At 38.1% G+C, this 16377-nt stretch overlaps 1 protein-coding gene across 1 annotated transcript in view; it reads left to right on the top strand.

Annotated features, from left to right (window-relative positions):
* FAT2 (FAT atypical cadherin 2) overlaps positions 1 to 16377 on the top strand; it is a 62133-nt gene that overhangs the window by 31851 nt on the left and 13905 nt on the right. Inside the window, exons 9-18 of the mRNA XM_025167839.2 lie at positions 2399 to 6454; positions 7505 to 7701; positions 8114 to 8267; positions 9088 to 9321; positions 10575 to 10961; positions 11385 to 11599; positions 12592 to 12729; positions 13601 to 13744; positions 14487 to 14684; positions 15484 to 16294. Of these exons, the coding sequence (XP_025023607.2) occupies positions 2399 to 6454; positions 7505 to 7701; positions 8114 to 8267; positions 9088 to 9321; positions 10575 to 10961; positions 11385 to 11599; positions 12592 to 12729; positions 13601 to 13744; positions 14487 to 14684; positions 15484 to 16294 (6534 nt within the window). The remainder of the gene's footprint in view (positions 1 to 2398; positions 6455 to 7504; positions 7702 to 8113; positions 8268 to 9087; positions 9322 to 10574; positions 10962 to 11384; positions 11600 to 12591; positions 12730 to 13600; positions 13745 to 14486; positions 14685 to 15483; positions 16295 to 16377) is intronic.

The raw sequence follows: 16377 nt of genomic DNA, 5'->3' as shown, positions 1-16377 counted from the left end.
AAAGAAAAACAATTTCCAGCTGGATTTCAGACCAGTAATATTTGGCATATGTTTTACTGTAGCAACAGGATAAAAAGAGAGGTCTACAAGGTACTAGAGCTAATGTTAAGGATTGGCTCATTTGAAGAGACGGTCTTTCCTCTGCAAAGTACCCAGTGAACTGCTGACCTTTGGCTGCAGCAAAATGAAAGTATTTTGCTCAAATAGAAAGGAGCAGTCAGGTCAAAGGAGGAAAAGTGTACATTTGAATTAGAACAGGGAAATGTGTGAGGTTATTTTTGGAGTGAGTGGAGAATTGACAGAGGGTGATACTGTCTGTTTTTGCCTTCCAGAAATGATTGCTGGACAGTTTTAAGAACAGGGTAAAAGGTAAACAGATCTGCTTAAAGACAGTGTGTCTGATAGCATCATGGTCTCCAAAGTCATTTATTTGGGGGAGGGCTCACGGAGTATGGCACAATGACAAGATCAGTGGGACAGGGCCAGAATATTCAGCTTCGGTTGCTGTTTTGTTGTTTTTGTTTTCAGAGGAAATAGGCACATTCATGCAATAGAAGCTTAATATACTTATTTTCCACGTCTCTAGTTTAAAAAAGACCAAATTGACAGAAATAAAAAAAGGGGGGGGGTGAGCTACAGATTGCCTCTTTCTGTCCTAGTATCAGACGGCTATCTTGTGTGTGTCTGTGCCCATAACTTCAAGCCAGATGTGACCCTTGGCAACTGCCTGGATAGGTCCATACACTTTTTTGGCCACATTTTTGGAAATGGTTTGCTGTTGTCTTCTTCCTACGACTGAGAGTAACTGACCTAAGGTCACCCATCTGGTTTCGTACTGAATGCAGGACTAGAACTCATGCTCACTGGCTTAGTGCCTTAAACCACTACACCAAACTGGCTCTCAGAGTTATCCACTAGCATTATAATAACATAATTAAGTAGAGTCCTTTCCTTTCCTTTCCTTTCCTTTCCTTTCCTTTCCTTTCCTTTCCTTTCCTTTCCTTTCCTTTCCTTTCCTTTCCTCCTCCCCTTCCCCTTCCCCTTCCCCTTCCCCTTCCCCTTCCCCTTCCCCTTCCCCTTCCCCTTCCCCTTCCCTTCCCCTTCCCTTCCCCTTCCCTTCCCCTTCCCCTTCCCCTTCCCCTTCCCCTTCCCTTTCCTTTCCTTTCCTTTCCTTTCCTTTCCTTTCCTTTCCTTTTTTGGTGTCTTTAAGTCAGCATCGATTCCTGGCAACTGCCTGGACTAGTCCTTGCATTTCTCTTGCCAAGATTTCAGAAGTGGTTTGCTGTTGCCTCCTTCCTAGGGCTGAGAGAGAGTGACTGGCCCAAGGTTATCCAGCTGCTTTGTGCCCAAGGCAGGACTAGAACTCATAGTCTCCCAGTTTCTAGCCTCTTGGCCTTAACCACTATACCAAACTGGCTCTCTAGCTCATTCTTACAGTGAAGATATTTGGAAATCTGCCAATTTTCTTGAAACATGTGATTAATGGAGTGTATTAAAATATTGTTCCCATGCTTCTTTTGTCATACAATTCACTAATTTCAGGCTGCCTTTCAGTGGGATAAAGCAACACAATGGGAAGGGAAGAAGTTTTTCTGAATGGGTTATTTATTCAGCAATATCAGCCAGTAATATACGTACTATATTTCTTTCTCACCTCTTTCCACTTTCCTCCATCCTATCCTGTAAGATCTGAGCAAGCCACGAAATGTTCAGCAGACTAGTTCTATCGTACTCATTCTGGATAGTGATGGCTTTTTAAAAATCAGTCTACTTAGCCTATTTGTTTAAAGAATTGCAGTGGGCAAAATCACTATTTTTCTTCCTATGACTGCAGGCCACTGGCTTTCTGGACTACTGAGCATGTCCATTCTTTGCTGGCATGTATCTTCCAACCACAAGAACCATAGCACAGCATGAATACCTTTCTAATTAATAATCTTTCTAATTAAAGTTGGCCTTTGTTGCATATGGCTGCCACAGTTCCACATTCCTAGATCTTTTTAAATAGAGCACTGCTCGTTATACATTATGCTCTTTTAAGTATAATTCTTTGCCTCTAAAGCTCTATTCCTTATTTGGAAATGTGTGCCGTGAAAATTAATAGTTTTTTTAATAAATTAGGACAGTATCAGGCTTCCTTACTACTTTTTTTTTTTTTTACTTTAACTATATTATATAGGATCCCTGTTATATTAAGAATATATGGCACTATCTTCAAGACAAAAGACCAGAGAACAAGACAAGTTTTTTAATCTACTTAAAAAAAACTTTACTTCTTCCCAGGGACTAAAAAAGGTACCTATCAGTACAACAAACTAGTGTGTAGATGGAAAACAACAAATATTGTAGAATTCAATTTTTTTTTTTTTAATTTAAGCATTTATTTGTTTATTTTCAGGGAACAGTGGAGACTTTTTCACCATCAACAAGTTATCTGGAATTATTACAGTTTCTCAGAAGTTAGATCAATCCAAGCAAGAAAGATTTACTCTGACTGTAAAAGCAGAAGATCAAGGATTTCCCCAGCTGAAAGATTCAACTACTGTGAACATTTATATTAAGCTTTCTGATGCTACTCCCCCACAATTCACAGAAGAAGAATATGTTGTAGAGATCAGTGAATCTGCTATCATTGGCTCTCCTGTTATCCTTGTTTCAGCTATAAGCTCTTCATTTGTTACCTATGAAATAAAAGATGGAGATAAAGATGGCTTCTTTTCCATCAATTATCAATCTGGTCTTATCTCTACTCAGAAGATCTTAGATTTTGAACAGACTTCATCTTATCAGCTGAAAATTCGGGGCACCAACATGGCAGGATCGTTTATGGATGTTCCAGTGTTTGTTTATCTCATAGATCAAAATGACAATGTACCTATCTTTGATAAGCCTTCCTTTGTTGGTTGGATCAATGAGAATATTCCATTTGGTAGCATAGTTATGGATGAAAACAATGTCCCGCTAGTGATAAACGCAACAGATGCTGACCAAGATTCTAATGCTTTGTTGATCTATGAAATTTTGGAGGTGGAGGCCATGACTTTTTTCAAAATAGACCGAAATATGGGCACTCTTACTACTTGTGCTGATATAGATTATGAACATAACCCAGTTTTTCACTTTGGTGTCCATGTTCATGATAGTGGCAACCCCATTTTATTTGCTTCCAAACCTGTTCAAGTCACCATTTATATCAGAAATATAAATGACTGTCCTCCAGTATTTATAAAAAGTATTTATGACCTTTCTGTAATGCTTCCTATTCATGATGGTATGGAACTTTTAGAAGTTCATGCAGAAGATACAGACTCTGAAGTAATCTACAGTATAGTGGAAGGGAGTCTTGGCAGTGCTTTCTTCATCCACAAAACGACTGGTGTTATCTCTGTATTAAATCATACTAATTTGGGAAACTATCATGAACTTACAATTAGAGCTGGAGATGGTGTATACATGGCCAGTACATTGGTCAGATTATATTTTACTGAGTCACAAGACAGCATTTTAAAATTTGATCAAGATTTATATTTAGCCACAGTAAAGGAAAATTCCACAGAAGTTCAGATTATTATTGTTCTTGGTGTTGTTGGGAATCAACTGAATGAACCACTTTTTTACTCTATCTTGAATGGCACAGAGTGGTTCAGAATGATTCAGTCTTCAGGAGTGCTACAGACCAAGAATGTAAACTTTGATCGTGAAATTCAGGATGTGTATGAAATAGCAGTGGAGGTAAAGGATGTTAGAAATCCACCACGGGTATCTCAAGCAGTAGTAAGAATACTTGTGGATGATGTTAATGACAATCCACCCCATTTTGAAAACCTACCTTATTATATAGCAATACAGGCTGGCACTGAGCCAGGTAATACCATCTTTAAGGTTTCTGCAACAGATCACGATCTGGGAAATAATGGAGTCATTCTTTACTCCTTTGTAGAAGACTACAAGCATTTCTGGATTGACCCCTACTCAGGAGACATCTCACTCAAAAAAACCCTTGATTTTCAAACTTTAAATAAGTACACACTAAACATTATTGCCAGAGACGCTGGTGAGCCTCCCTTGTATGCTGAGGAAGAGATTACCATAATGGTGAAGAACAAATCCAACCCTCTGTTCCAAAGTCTCTTCTATACCGTGAAAGTGCCTGAAAGCATTCCAGTCTACACACCCATTCTCCACCTCCAGGCCCGAAGCCCCGAAGGCTTACGCTTGATATATAATATTGTGGAAAAAGAAGTTCTCAGACAGTTCCATATTGATTTCAAGACTGGTATGCTTATGGTCACAAGCCAACTGGACTATGAATCTGACACAAAACATATCTTTACTGTCAGAGCTACAGAAACAGCAGCAGGTTCCTATTCAGAAGCAATTGTGGAAGTTCACGTTGAGGATGTTAATGATAATTTGCCTTTATTTTCACAGACAGTTTATGCTGTGTCTGTCTCAGAAGATGTGCCAGCTCAGACCCCTGTTGTTCAGCTCTTGGCTACAGACCAAGATTCAGGGTGGAACAAAGTCATTTCATATCAGATTTTAGAAGGTCATTCAGATACATCAAAGTTCTTTAACATTGATAGCAACACTGGTGAAATATCAACAACTCAGGCTCTAGATTATGAAATCAACCATGAATTTCATATTAAAGTGAGAGCTACAGACCATGGGATGCCCCCACTCAGCAGTGAAGCTCTTGTTATAGTCAGTGTGCTGGATATCAATGACAACCCACCCAAATTCAGTCAACCTCAGTATCAAGCTAATGTGAGTAGAATGGTCACCTGTGGTCATGTTGTGGTAAAGGTACAGGCTCTTGATCCTGACCGCAGAGATACCCCTAGGCTGGAATATATGATACTTTCAGGAAATGAGAAAAGACATTTCATAATTGACAGCACTTCTGGTATCGTTTCCACACTAAACCACTGCAAAAAAAATCTGGAATCTTTTTACAGTCTTAGGGTTTCTGCTTCAGATGGAGTTTTTAAGACCACTGTGCCAGTATACATCAACATAACTAATGTAAACAAATACAGCCCAGCATTTCAACAGGATGTTTATGAAGCTGTATTAGCTGAAAATGCAAAAGTAGGAACTAAAGTGATTGAGCTGTTAGCTGTTGACCCAGATGATGGTCCTTATGGCACCATAGATTACACCATCATAAACAAGCTTGGCCAAGAGAAGTTTCTAATAGATGACAAGGGACGCATTGAAACTTTGCAGAAACTGGATAGAGAAAATTCTACAGAAAGAGTTATTGATATTAAAATCATGGCCAAAGATGGAGGAGGGAAGGTGGCATTTTGCACTGTCAAAATCATACTTACAGATGAAAATGACAATCCACCTCAGTTCAAAGCTTCTGAATATATCTTGTCCATCCAGTCCAATATGAGCAAGGGATCTCCAGTCATTCAAGTATTAGCTTATGATGCTGATGAAGGAGTGAATGCTGATGTCACTTACTCTGTTGATACAGTAGAGGAAGTCATTGCAGAAGATGTGATTGAGATTAACACTGTCACAGGTGTTGTCATAATCAAGAAGAGCCTTAAGGGACTAGAAAACAGAACAGTGAAATTTAGAGTCAAAGCTGAAGATGCCAAGCCTCCCCACTGGCATTCAGTTGTCCCAGTGAACCTTCAAGTTGTTCCAAAGGAAGTGTCTTTGCCAAGGTTTTCTGAGCCGTTATATACCTTCTCAGCATCTGAAGATCTCCCAGAAGGATCAGAAATAGGATTAGTTCGAGCTGTAGGGGAGGAACCCATTATCTACAGTTTGGTGCAAGGAACCTCTGCTGAAAGTAATGAGGAAGGGATATTTACTTTGGATAAGCAAACAGGGGCCTTGACTGTTCAGAAGGCAATGGACTATGAGAAGATGAAATGGTATCAAGTAGATGTTTTGGCACATTCTTCACATAAGGATACTGAATTGGTCTCTTTGGTATCCATAAGCATCCATGTAAAAGATGTCAATGATAACAAACCTATTTTTGAGGCAGATCCCTACAGAGCTTTTGTTATGGAGAACATGCCGGCAGGGACCCCTGTGATTCAGGTTACTGCTGATGACCAGGATACTGGAAGTGATGGGCAAGTGACCTACAGCCTAGGATCTGAACTAAGCTACATCAGAGAATTCTTCACCATTGATAGTGAAAATGGCTGGATCGTGACCCTTAAAGAGCTAGACTGTGAAGTTCAGAAAATCTACAAATTTTTTGTTGTGGCTTCAGACCATGGCAAGAAGATCCAGCTTTCGTCTCAAACTCTAGTAGAAGTCACAGTCACTGATGAAAATGACAATGCTCCAGAGTTCACCAGTGAAATCTACAAAGGATCAGTTGCTGAGAATGCTGAGCCTGGTCAGATGATTACTATTCTTAATACTATAGACAGAGATATTTCAGAGAAAAATAGACAGGTCACGTGTTACATCACTGGTAAGTATCTATATTTGTTAAGATTTTGATAAATAAAAATGGGGGGAGGGTGCTTTTGATAAGTTTCCTTAACTTTGAGAAGCACCCTTTTCTATAAATTAATCTTGCTGAAATCTCTGCAGTTGCAAATGTAAAATGATTTTCATTTAACAATGGCCATTTAATTAACATATTTCTTATCAGGAGATATTTTGAGACTAAATGTGTAGACATAAATAGTTACATGCCAATATCCCTATAAAGAGTACTTTCTGTTAGATCCTATTATATAAGGACCTTCTACACTAGGCTTAATAATTGTTATGAAGACAAATTCTGATCTAAAATGCAATGTGATTTAACTATATGACATTACTCTGACTCTAAAACATAATTGCTGTTAATCACATATGGCTACATTATTTGGACCTGCAGTTTGAATTCCAGTCCTGAATTAAATTTCTGATCAACTAATCAGATGTTAATTAAGCATATATGGTAATTCCCATGCCAACTAACTATGCTAACCAACCAATATATGTTTTTGCATAATAAATATAAACCATAGAGGCATATTTTGTAATTTGCTATTTATTCACCACAGATATAGAAGAGAACTAGGAGGAATTATATTTCATTGTAATGTATCAAATAAACCCATTTGGCAAGTGATCAGTGTAGACTGAAACATTGTCTAGCATACTAAACAACCATTTAATCACTTCCCTATATGTCTTCTTCATAATTAATCTACAGTTAGCATCCACTATAAAATTGCCCCTCCCTGCAGATTGAGAGATAATGAAATAGCTGCTTCAACACATACTATAATTATCAGTCCGTTCAACCTATTCATTAAATTTTGTGAATTAATTCAGGATCAGTTATCCAGATGACATCAATGATTTGCCACAGAGCAAGCAAATTTTCTGCTTCTTCTACACAGAACATTTGGGCTAGGTGAATGATATCTAGAAGGCTGAGGATATATGCCTCTTTCTGTTATCTTACAGTTTGAAATTCCTACTGTTTTTTTTTTTTTAAATAACCATATATTCTCTATCTTATCAGAAGGAGATGTTCTGGGGCAATTCAGTGTCAATGAAGTTGATGGGAAATGGAAAGTTTTTTCCAAGAAGCTTCTGAACAGGGAAGATACAGAAAAATATCTGCTCAAAGTCATGGTATCTGATGGAAAATTTCAAGCAGCTACAGAAGTGGAGATTTTAGTCCTTGATGTTAATGATAACAGCCCTGAATGCAAGCAGGTAATTGTAGTTGTATGTAAAATGCCTCATCCTGAAAATACATGAACACTTATGCACAGGCTATGTATTGATATGGTCCAGAGTTGACCTGGAGAAGTCACAATTATAGAGCAATTATTTGAGTAATTATACATCTGCGCAATACTGAATCCTCCATAAGTTGCTTATTTTGGAGGATACATGAATTATTATTATTTTGGAACAACATAATGCTGCATAGTATTAGGGCAGCAGGAAGGAGTCTAGTCTGTGGCACTTCAATGTTATTATTCTGTTGATGATAGAAATTACCTGTTCATCTTTGTTTGAAACTGCAGCCTCTATTAACAAATCTGGTTAACAAGCAGACGTATTGTGCATGTGGCTTAATGTTAGTCTTTTTACTTGGTAAAATAATTTTCCTCCTTTCCAGACACTATATGAAGGGAAAGTTTCAGAGGATGCATCCCAAGGATTTTCTGTTCTTAAAGTGTTGGCTACAGATGCTGATGTCGGTAGCAACAGCCAGATTACTTATAGTCTTCATGGAGTTGGTGCTGAGGATTTTAAACTAGACTCTTATACAGGTAAAATTATTGCATCTTTTTAAAGGCATAGTTTTGCTGTTCATATTCATTCCTTGACCACATATTAGAATTCAAAATACAGTTTGCTCCTGTATACTATAAAGCAGAGGTAGGCAGACTTTTTTGTGTATCCTGAAGCCCCTTCAATTGACATATTAAGGCTTGTATTTCTCTCTTGATTGGCATATTGTAAAACATTGGTGGGGTTTCCCCTAGAAAAAGTATTTAATTTAGTGTAAAAAAAATATTCCCTTCTCATACACCAATACTCACTGTAATAGGCTTGCCTGGTGCCTTCCTTCTTGTTCTTCTGATGCCAGGAGAAGACTTTTCATCAAGAAGCCAGGTTTCCTTGGGTGCTGCCTTGTTGGGCTCCTATAAGACTTAAAATAGAAAGATTCATTCTTTATATGAGTGAGTATGCGTGGGTATTTTTTTGCAAAATAGTCTTATAAAAGATTAGCCCAAACCATAATAATAATAATAATAATAATAATAATAATAATTTTTTAATTTATTTACATTTATTGGCTGCCCGACTCCAGTGGACAGATGAAGATTGCTTAAATGTCAATCTATAGAATGTTACAATTTTTAGATAACATAATTCTAAAGAGTTCTGTGATGTCCATGGGAGGGGGGGCAAAAGGTATATTCTTTGAACCTTTGGTCAGCAGCATTTGTATTTGCATCCTTTTTTCTATTTGCCTGGTGCCATTTCTTAAAATGTTTAAAAATGTACAGTTGCATAGAAGGAATCTTGCCCATGATGGTACTGAAAGCTCTGCACCACATCTTTGTCTTCAATTTTTCTCACCAGGAGAACTGACTACTTCCACATTACTTGACCGAGAACTGAAATCTAAGTATCACCTTGTTGCCAAGGCAACAGATGGGGGTGGGTGTTTTTGCCAGATGGAGATTACTGTACACATAGAGGATACCAATGACAATGCTCCAAAGTTCTATTCCAGTCATTATGCTGTAGCCATATATGATAATACAACAATAAAAACACCCATTGCAGTTGTCTTTGCAAAGGATCCTGATGAAAGTAAGTCATTCCCAAGTCCTAAGTCATGCACAATTGTTTTCAATGCTTAAAAGAAAAATATAACTTGTGGCTGTCCCTTAGCTGTAAAAATGTCTGGTTGGTTTTTTTTTTATGTGTTCTGCAATCTTGTTTGAACAGGATTTTTGTTTTTCTGTTTTCTGTTTGCTTTTTAAGATGGGTTGAAGACATTTAGGGAAACAATTCAGAGTTAACTACCTAATGAACAAAACTACAGAACACTGTACAGATCTTAAAATATGATCTGCAAATTAACCCCTATGAAGTTTGGTTGTCCAAGGTGATTTCAAGTAGGGAAAGGCCATTCTTTCTTTAATGGCAAATCTTCATTTGGGTTATTTTTCTAATTTGCTTGTTTAGTTTTTATAGAATAAAGAACAAGAACATTCTGTGGCATATGGATTTATATATAATAGGGGTATGTAAAACAATTCCTTGATCTAGGCTGGCTGTATCATATAGTAAGTGAAAAATACAATTATTTACAATTAAATACAATTGCCTTATTCCAAAAATTTACTGTCTCTTAAAATATTCCTACAGAAAATGAAGATACTCACGTATTTGTCATTCTCCACATTATATCTCTTACAAAATGTCTAATGTGTGAAATACATTCCATGTCTTTTTATATCATTTTGCTGAAAATGTAATTAGAGATCCTTCATCTTTACTGAGCAAAACAAACCATATAGCTTATAGAGTGGTTTGCTGCAGTCCAATTACTTATGGTGTAAAATTTAATCCTGGGGTGATCTAGGATTAACGTATTATAAAATATAGAAAGTTCCTCCATTTTTTTATCCTACTAATTCTTCAAAATCAGGCATACATTTGCCCAGAGTCATGTACTTGAGATGGACAGCTATCTACATCTAATTAATTAATTAATTCTTAGCCACTTCTTGTGTCATTATTCTTAGTTTGAATGTACTAAATGTAAACATTGTAAGTTTATGCGTTTGATGTAACTTTCTCAAGTAACGATGTAATCCTATCTCTAATATATTGGGGATTATATGTTGTATCATTATACATGCACGCACACACACACACATATACATATATACAATTATATATTGCATATACTTGGCCTAAGTTAATTCTGAGTCTCTAGTATTGAATCAAGAAATGATGGCAGGTGCTAGTTTCCCTTCAGTTCATCCCATTTCTAAAAGAATGATTCCCAAACCAAATGAACTCTTGCATGGCATTTCTTGTTTGGTATTTTCCAGGACTCAATGGTGAAGTGACATATCACCTTGCTGAATCAGCTAATGGCCATTTTTCAATAGATGAGATAACTGGTGTGATCCGTCTAGAGAAGCCCCTAAAGGAATCCTACTCATTATTGGAGTTGAATCTGTTTGCCAAGGACAGGGGCGTTCCACACTCCCTCTCTTCCTTTACTACTGTGACAGTCTCAGTTGTGGATCTAAAAGAATATCTGCCAGTATTCCTTGACACAGAATACTTGGTTGAGGTAAAGGAAAATGTGGCTGTTGGGATGGAAATTTTGAATCTATCTTCCCTGACAAGAGGTACTGTTCCAAGCACAGAGATTAAGTATGAAGTCACAAGTGGAAATGATCTTGGGAAATTCAGGCTTCATTCAAACACTGGTGAGTTCTTTGTTCAGTAAACAGTCCAGTCTAGCAATTGTTCTCTTATGACAAGGCTTATTATATCCCTGATCCATTTCTGTACTGATTTAATTATGAAGATATCAAAATTTCAGAAAGAGAGAGAGTTTAGAGAAATGTCAAACTTATTGTTCATTCCTTGTATTCACTTTTTAATGCTCCTATTCAAAGCTCAGCAAATGTTGAAATTTCTAATTAAAAATATTGATTTAACTGAGACAAGTGGATTTGCCCACAAAGTAGCCCACATGGCAATCCTAATACCACTAGATAGCACCCTTCAGGGTTTTGTTGTTTGTTTGTTTTTAATGGTCAAAAACTTTCAAGGTAGCCAGATTTCATAAGAGTTGGGCTACTCTAATTTTTTATGTTTTTTTATCTTAATTCTGTCTGTATTCATAGGCATCCTGTATGTTAATGGAACTCTGGATTTTGAAGTTGCCCATGAATACTACTTAACCATCGAGGGTATAAGAAAGGCCTCTACTTCTCTCAGTGACGTCACTATGGTTGTGATCAACATCACAGACATAAATGATCATGTGCCAGAATTTGGCCAAGATCTTTATATTGCTGATATCAGCGAGGATGCGGCCATTGGTGAAATAGTGCTCACGGTGAGACATAATCACAACCAAGGCGGGCAACATTTTGTGGGATGCAGGCCACATTTAAAAGTTGGTGTTGGACAAGGATCACATTTTCATGTTTTTCTCTCTGGATCTTTGAGGGATGTTTGGGAAGACTTGTTGCTATTAAAACGATGTTAATCCCACATTAGAGCTCACAGTGTAGTTTGTATTATTTTTGCTCAAAATGACAGGAAACTACACTACCAGTTATTGCACCATCAATAACAGAGGGGTCCAGGGAACTGGAAAAAAAGGTTTCAGGACCTGCATGCACAGGCATCTGTTCCTGACTGAGATGATGCCAAAATGACAAAACATGCATCATAACATCATGACACAAGTTCTGTGTTTTCATACTTACTTTTATTGCAACACTGCAAGCACGTGCATAAGAGGCAGAGCTTGCTCCATGTCATCACAATGTACATTTTGACACTGGTACTCCCGCTCCACTTACTCTGTGGTTCCTATGCCTGCATGTGACTCTAGGACTGTAGGTTGTCCAGGCCTAGGTCACAACCTCATTTCTGCTGCTCTCATTTTGTGGTTTGCTGTCTTGGGAGAACTATGAATTGGAGGATGCATAGAACAGTTGTATGCTGTAAACAGAAATGTGGGAAAGAGAAGGACAGAATAGCATTGTTGAAGTCACATTAGCTATCTCCAGTCATTTCTCCAGACTACCACTTTGATATTACCAAAAGGAATGAGTGGGTGGATGGATGGATGGATGGATGGATGGATGGATGGATGGATGGATGGATAGATAGATAGATAGATAGATAGATAGATAGATAGATAGATAGATCAACCATCAGTGTTGGAAAGCCAACAATTAATGGAGTTTACATTAATAATCAACCCAATAATCGATATCTTTTTTAAAAATCAGAGTTGGGATGGTCAATGATTCTGTACTCACAAAGAGGACTCTCTATGCTTGCTGTTACCATTGTTTTTTTTTATCCTTTTGACAGGTTTTAGCTGATGATAAAGATGGAGTGATGAACAATCAGATCACATATTCTATTGTGGGAGGAAATGCATTGGGCCATTTCATGATTGACTCCAAATCTGGACAGATCTATACTGCCAAACACTTGGACAGGGAAGAAGTGAGTAACGTGGTTCACTTTGATACTGAAAATGAAATCTCTGAGCCATGTTTCCACCAGACATGTTGCAAGAGAAATTCATAGTGCCCATCTCCTGACATAAGAACCAAGAAAAACCCACTTGCCATTTTTTACCTTAGAAAGATTCCAGATGCTGCTGTAGTGATGGGAAGTGCTGTTCAGTGGGGCTGTCCAAGCATTTGAAAAAGATCCAAAGAATTTTTCTTTAAATCCTGTTAGAAGTCTCACACAGTTGCTTCAGAAGTTGCTCCCAGCTGTCCCTACACAGCCACCTCATGTGAAGCCAAGAGCAGTTTCCGCACATTGCAGAGCACCCCTTTTAAATGCTTAGCACAGCCCTAATGTTCAGTCATGAGTTTGTCTGTCTGGTGTATTTCTCCTCTGTTTGAGAATCATGATCCTTGCTTAGAAAACAGAAGTAATACAGAATAAAGAAAACAGTAATAATGAAGTAATAAAGAAAACAGAAGTAATGTTTTCTTTATTTAAAGTCCATTACTTGAATTGATCAATGAGTTGTAGATAGAAAAACATATCAAGTAATTAATTCTGTTATCTGCCTGCTAGAATTTCTGGTTTTTTTCAGAAAAATAGATAGAGGATGGATGGATGGATGGCAGGGGGTGGGGGGGAGAGAGAGAGAGCAAGCAAGCAAGCAAGCATTAAGAACTGGAATATTTTATTTAATCTGCACTATTGGTTAATACAGTGTTTCTCAAACTGCTCAAAGTGCTGGCTGGGGAATTCTGGGAGTTGAAGTCCACACATCTTAAAGTTGCCAAGTTTGAGAAACACTGGGTTAATAGTTGTTGGAGTAATAAGTCTTTCAAACATGTGTTATATTTTTTAGATATCCAGCTACTCTCTCAAAATCCAAGCCATGGACAATGGACAGACGGCTCTTTTCAGTGACACCAATGTGCTCATTCATGTGTCTGATGTTAATGATAACCCACCTAGGTTTTTTCAGCTCAATTACAGTGTTACAGTTCAGGTAAAGTAGCAATTCACAGACACAAGCCTTACCCAATTCGTCTTTTACAGAGATAATCTTGAAAGTTGCCAGGTTAATCACAGGGTTTCTAGAGACTCAGATACAGCAGAAGCTTAGTAGCTATAAGAAATCAATCAGGAGAAATCTCAGGAAAGTTTCATTCATTTAAAGGTTGCTATATATAAAACCATTGAGTTAAACTGGATTTGCAGACAGCAATGTACACTTCTGATCAGCAGATTTCTTAGAGCAGTAGTAGACAAATTGCCATAGTCCCTTAACATTCAAGTAAGTAAGAAATATCTGCGACATGTTTATTCTGCACATTCAGATACCTAGCGCTTTGGTTTTTGTAATGACCTTTGGATTAATTTATAGACCTTGGACCATATTCTCTGTTTGCATCTTCTTCTTTTTTTTAGATTTTTTATCCCACCTTTATTATTTTTATAAATAACTCAAGACAATGAACATACTACTACTCCTTCCTCCTCATATTTTCCCCACAATAACCCTGCGAGGTGAGTTGGGCTGAGAGAGAGTGACTGGCCCAAAGTCACCCGGCTGGCTTTCATGCCTAAGGCAGGACTAGAACTCACGGTCTGCTTTCTAGCCTGGAGCCTTAACCACTAGACCAAACTGGCTCTCTTAGTCATTCCTTCTTCTGTTCCCTCTCCTCCCAAAGAAGAGGGAGGAATTTCTCTTTTCTAACTAATTTGCTTTTCTCCAACTAACATTTCAGGAGAACTCTCCAGTTGGCACCAGTGTTCTGGAGCTAATCATGAGCGATAGAGATTCTCCAGAGAATGGACCACCATACTTTTTTCAAATTGTTGAGGGAAATGAAGGAGGGGCATTCCAGATCAACCAGGATGGAGTCTTAGTGACATCATCCATACTGAGGAGAAGAACAAAGGAACAATACCTTCTGCAAGTCCAGGTAGATTTATGTTCAGGTCAAGTTGAAACTTAATAGGAGAGCTCTGTTTGGATCTTCTAACATTTTCTTTTTGACAAGATGTGGCCAAGGAAAAGTAGATAAGGGGCTGCCAAATTAATCAGACAACCATTATGGAAAAGGGTTGTTTAACTCTGTTCAGGGAGAATCTCACTTGTAGGCTACTGATGCCAAATACCTCTGGCTTCTACAGTGACACTGCTTTATCAAAAGGAAGCCCCAGCCTCTTTTCAGAAATAAAATAGGCAAATCCAAGCACAGTTTTGGCATTAATTTTCTAAGGAGCCCAGACTAGTATAATGCCAGTAGAATCTATCAAATTGGATTTCATTCCAGATCCTCTAGAGTGTTGTTGAAACATATATATATATGTTTATAATAATATTTGAAAATGAAGTCATCAAAATATGAAAGCCCATAATTGCATTTGGCAGGTATGGCATCGGGTCCCTTAATTTCCAGAGAGATCTCAAATGGATTTCAATGTAGTAGTGCACAAAGGGAACAAGTATCTTTTCAGCATCTTACATGTCCAGTTTATTGCCTAAGTTAGACCTTTTTCCTATTAGCATGCTAAAGGTAGCTGTGAGAACTGAAACAGGAGTTTCTTGGAATAACAGCAAGAAAGACATTTTGTTGGCTGATGGAAAAAATGGCTAGTGGGCTAAATGGACTTTTGACAGCAAAAGTTTGGAGACTTAAATAAGCAAACCAGGTATACAAGGAAAGTAGGTAATTTCTGGTGCAGAGTAGTAAAGATTTCCTTAATTTTCTCCAATAGGTTGTTGATAGTGGTCGCCCTCCTCTTTCTTCTTCATCATTTATAAATATCCATGTGATACAACAAAGCCAGTATCCTCCTTCAGCACTTCCACTAGAGATCTTCATCACAACTAATGAAAGAACATTCCGAGGTGGAGTTCTTGGCAAAATTCATGCCACTGATCGAGACCCCCATGATACTCTATTATACAGCTTTGTGTCAGTAGTTCCTGAAAAGAAACATTTCTCTGTGGGACTTTCAGATGGAAAAATAATTGCAACTGATGGTCTCCAACATGGCCATTATTCTCTGAATGTAAGTGTCAGTGATGGGACTTTTTCAACCATAACCAGAGTCCAGATTCATGTATGGTCTTTCAGCCAGGATGCCCTGGATAAAGCTGTGATGCTGCATTTCCGCCATCTTAACCCAGAAGAGTTTATAAGTGACCACTGGCGCAACCTGCAGCGGTTTCTGGGGAGTATCTTAGAGACAAAGCGACAGAATGTCCACATGGCTAGTTTGCAACCTTCAAGTGCTTCTGATGGGGTGGATCTCCTATTGGCAGTTGGGGAACCCCAATATTCATTCTATAAGCCCAGCTTCATTGCTAGCCGGATTTCTCAGTCAGCTGAAGAAATGGATCAGCGAGTTGGGCTGCGGGTAAAGAAAGTGACCTATGTCCCATGCCATAAGGCTGACTGTACCATCCAGCGTGCTTGCAAAGAAACTTTTCAACTCGACCCAGGCACAGTGTTCACTTACAGCACAGCCCGGCTCAGTGTGCTCACTCCTCGGCACAGTTTGGAACAGATCTGCTCTTGCAATGGTGAGAAAATATTGTTTTTCATGATAATAATTTTCTCTACTTTGTAAAATAAATATTCCGATATTCTCTGGCAGGGCCTTGTT

This window comes from Python bivittatus, unplaced genomic scaffold, assembly GCF_059951505.1.
Source record: "Python bivittatus isolate LINGU-HERP-01145 unplaced genomic scaffold, Pbiv_v1 ctg000080_np1212, whole genome shotgun sequence".
In the NCBI taxonomy this organism is placed as follows: Eukaryota; Metazoa; Chordata; class Lepidosauria; order Squamata; family Pythonidae; genus Python; species Python bivittatus.
Note: the sequence above shows the minus strand (reverse complement) of the source record. Positions and strands in the feature narration are given on the sequence as shown.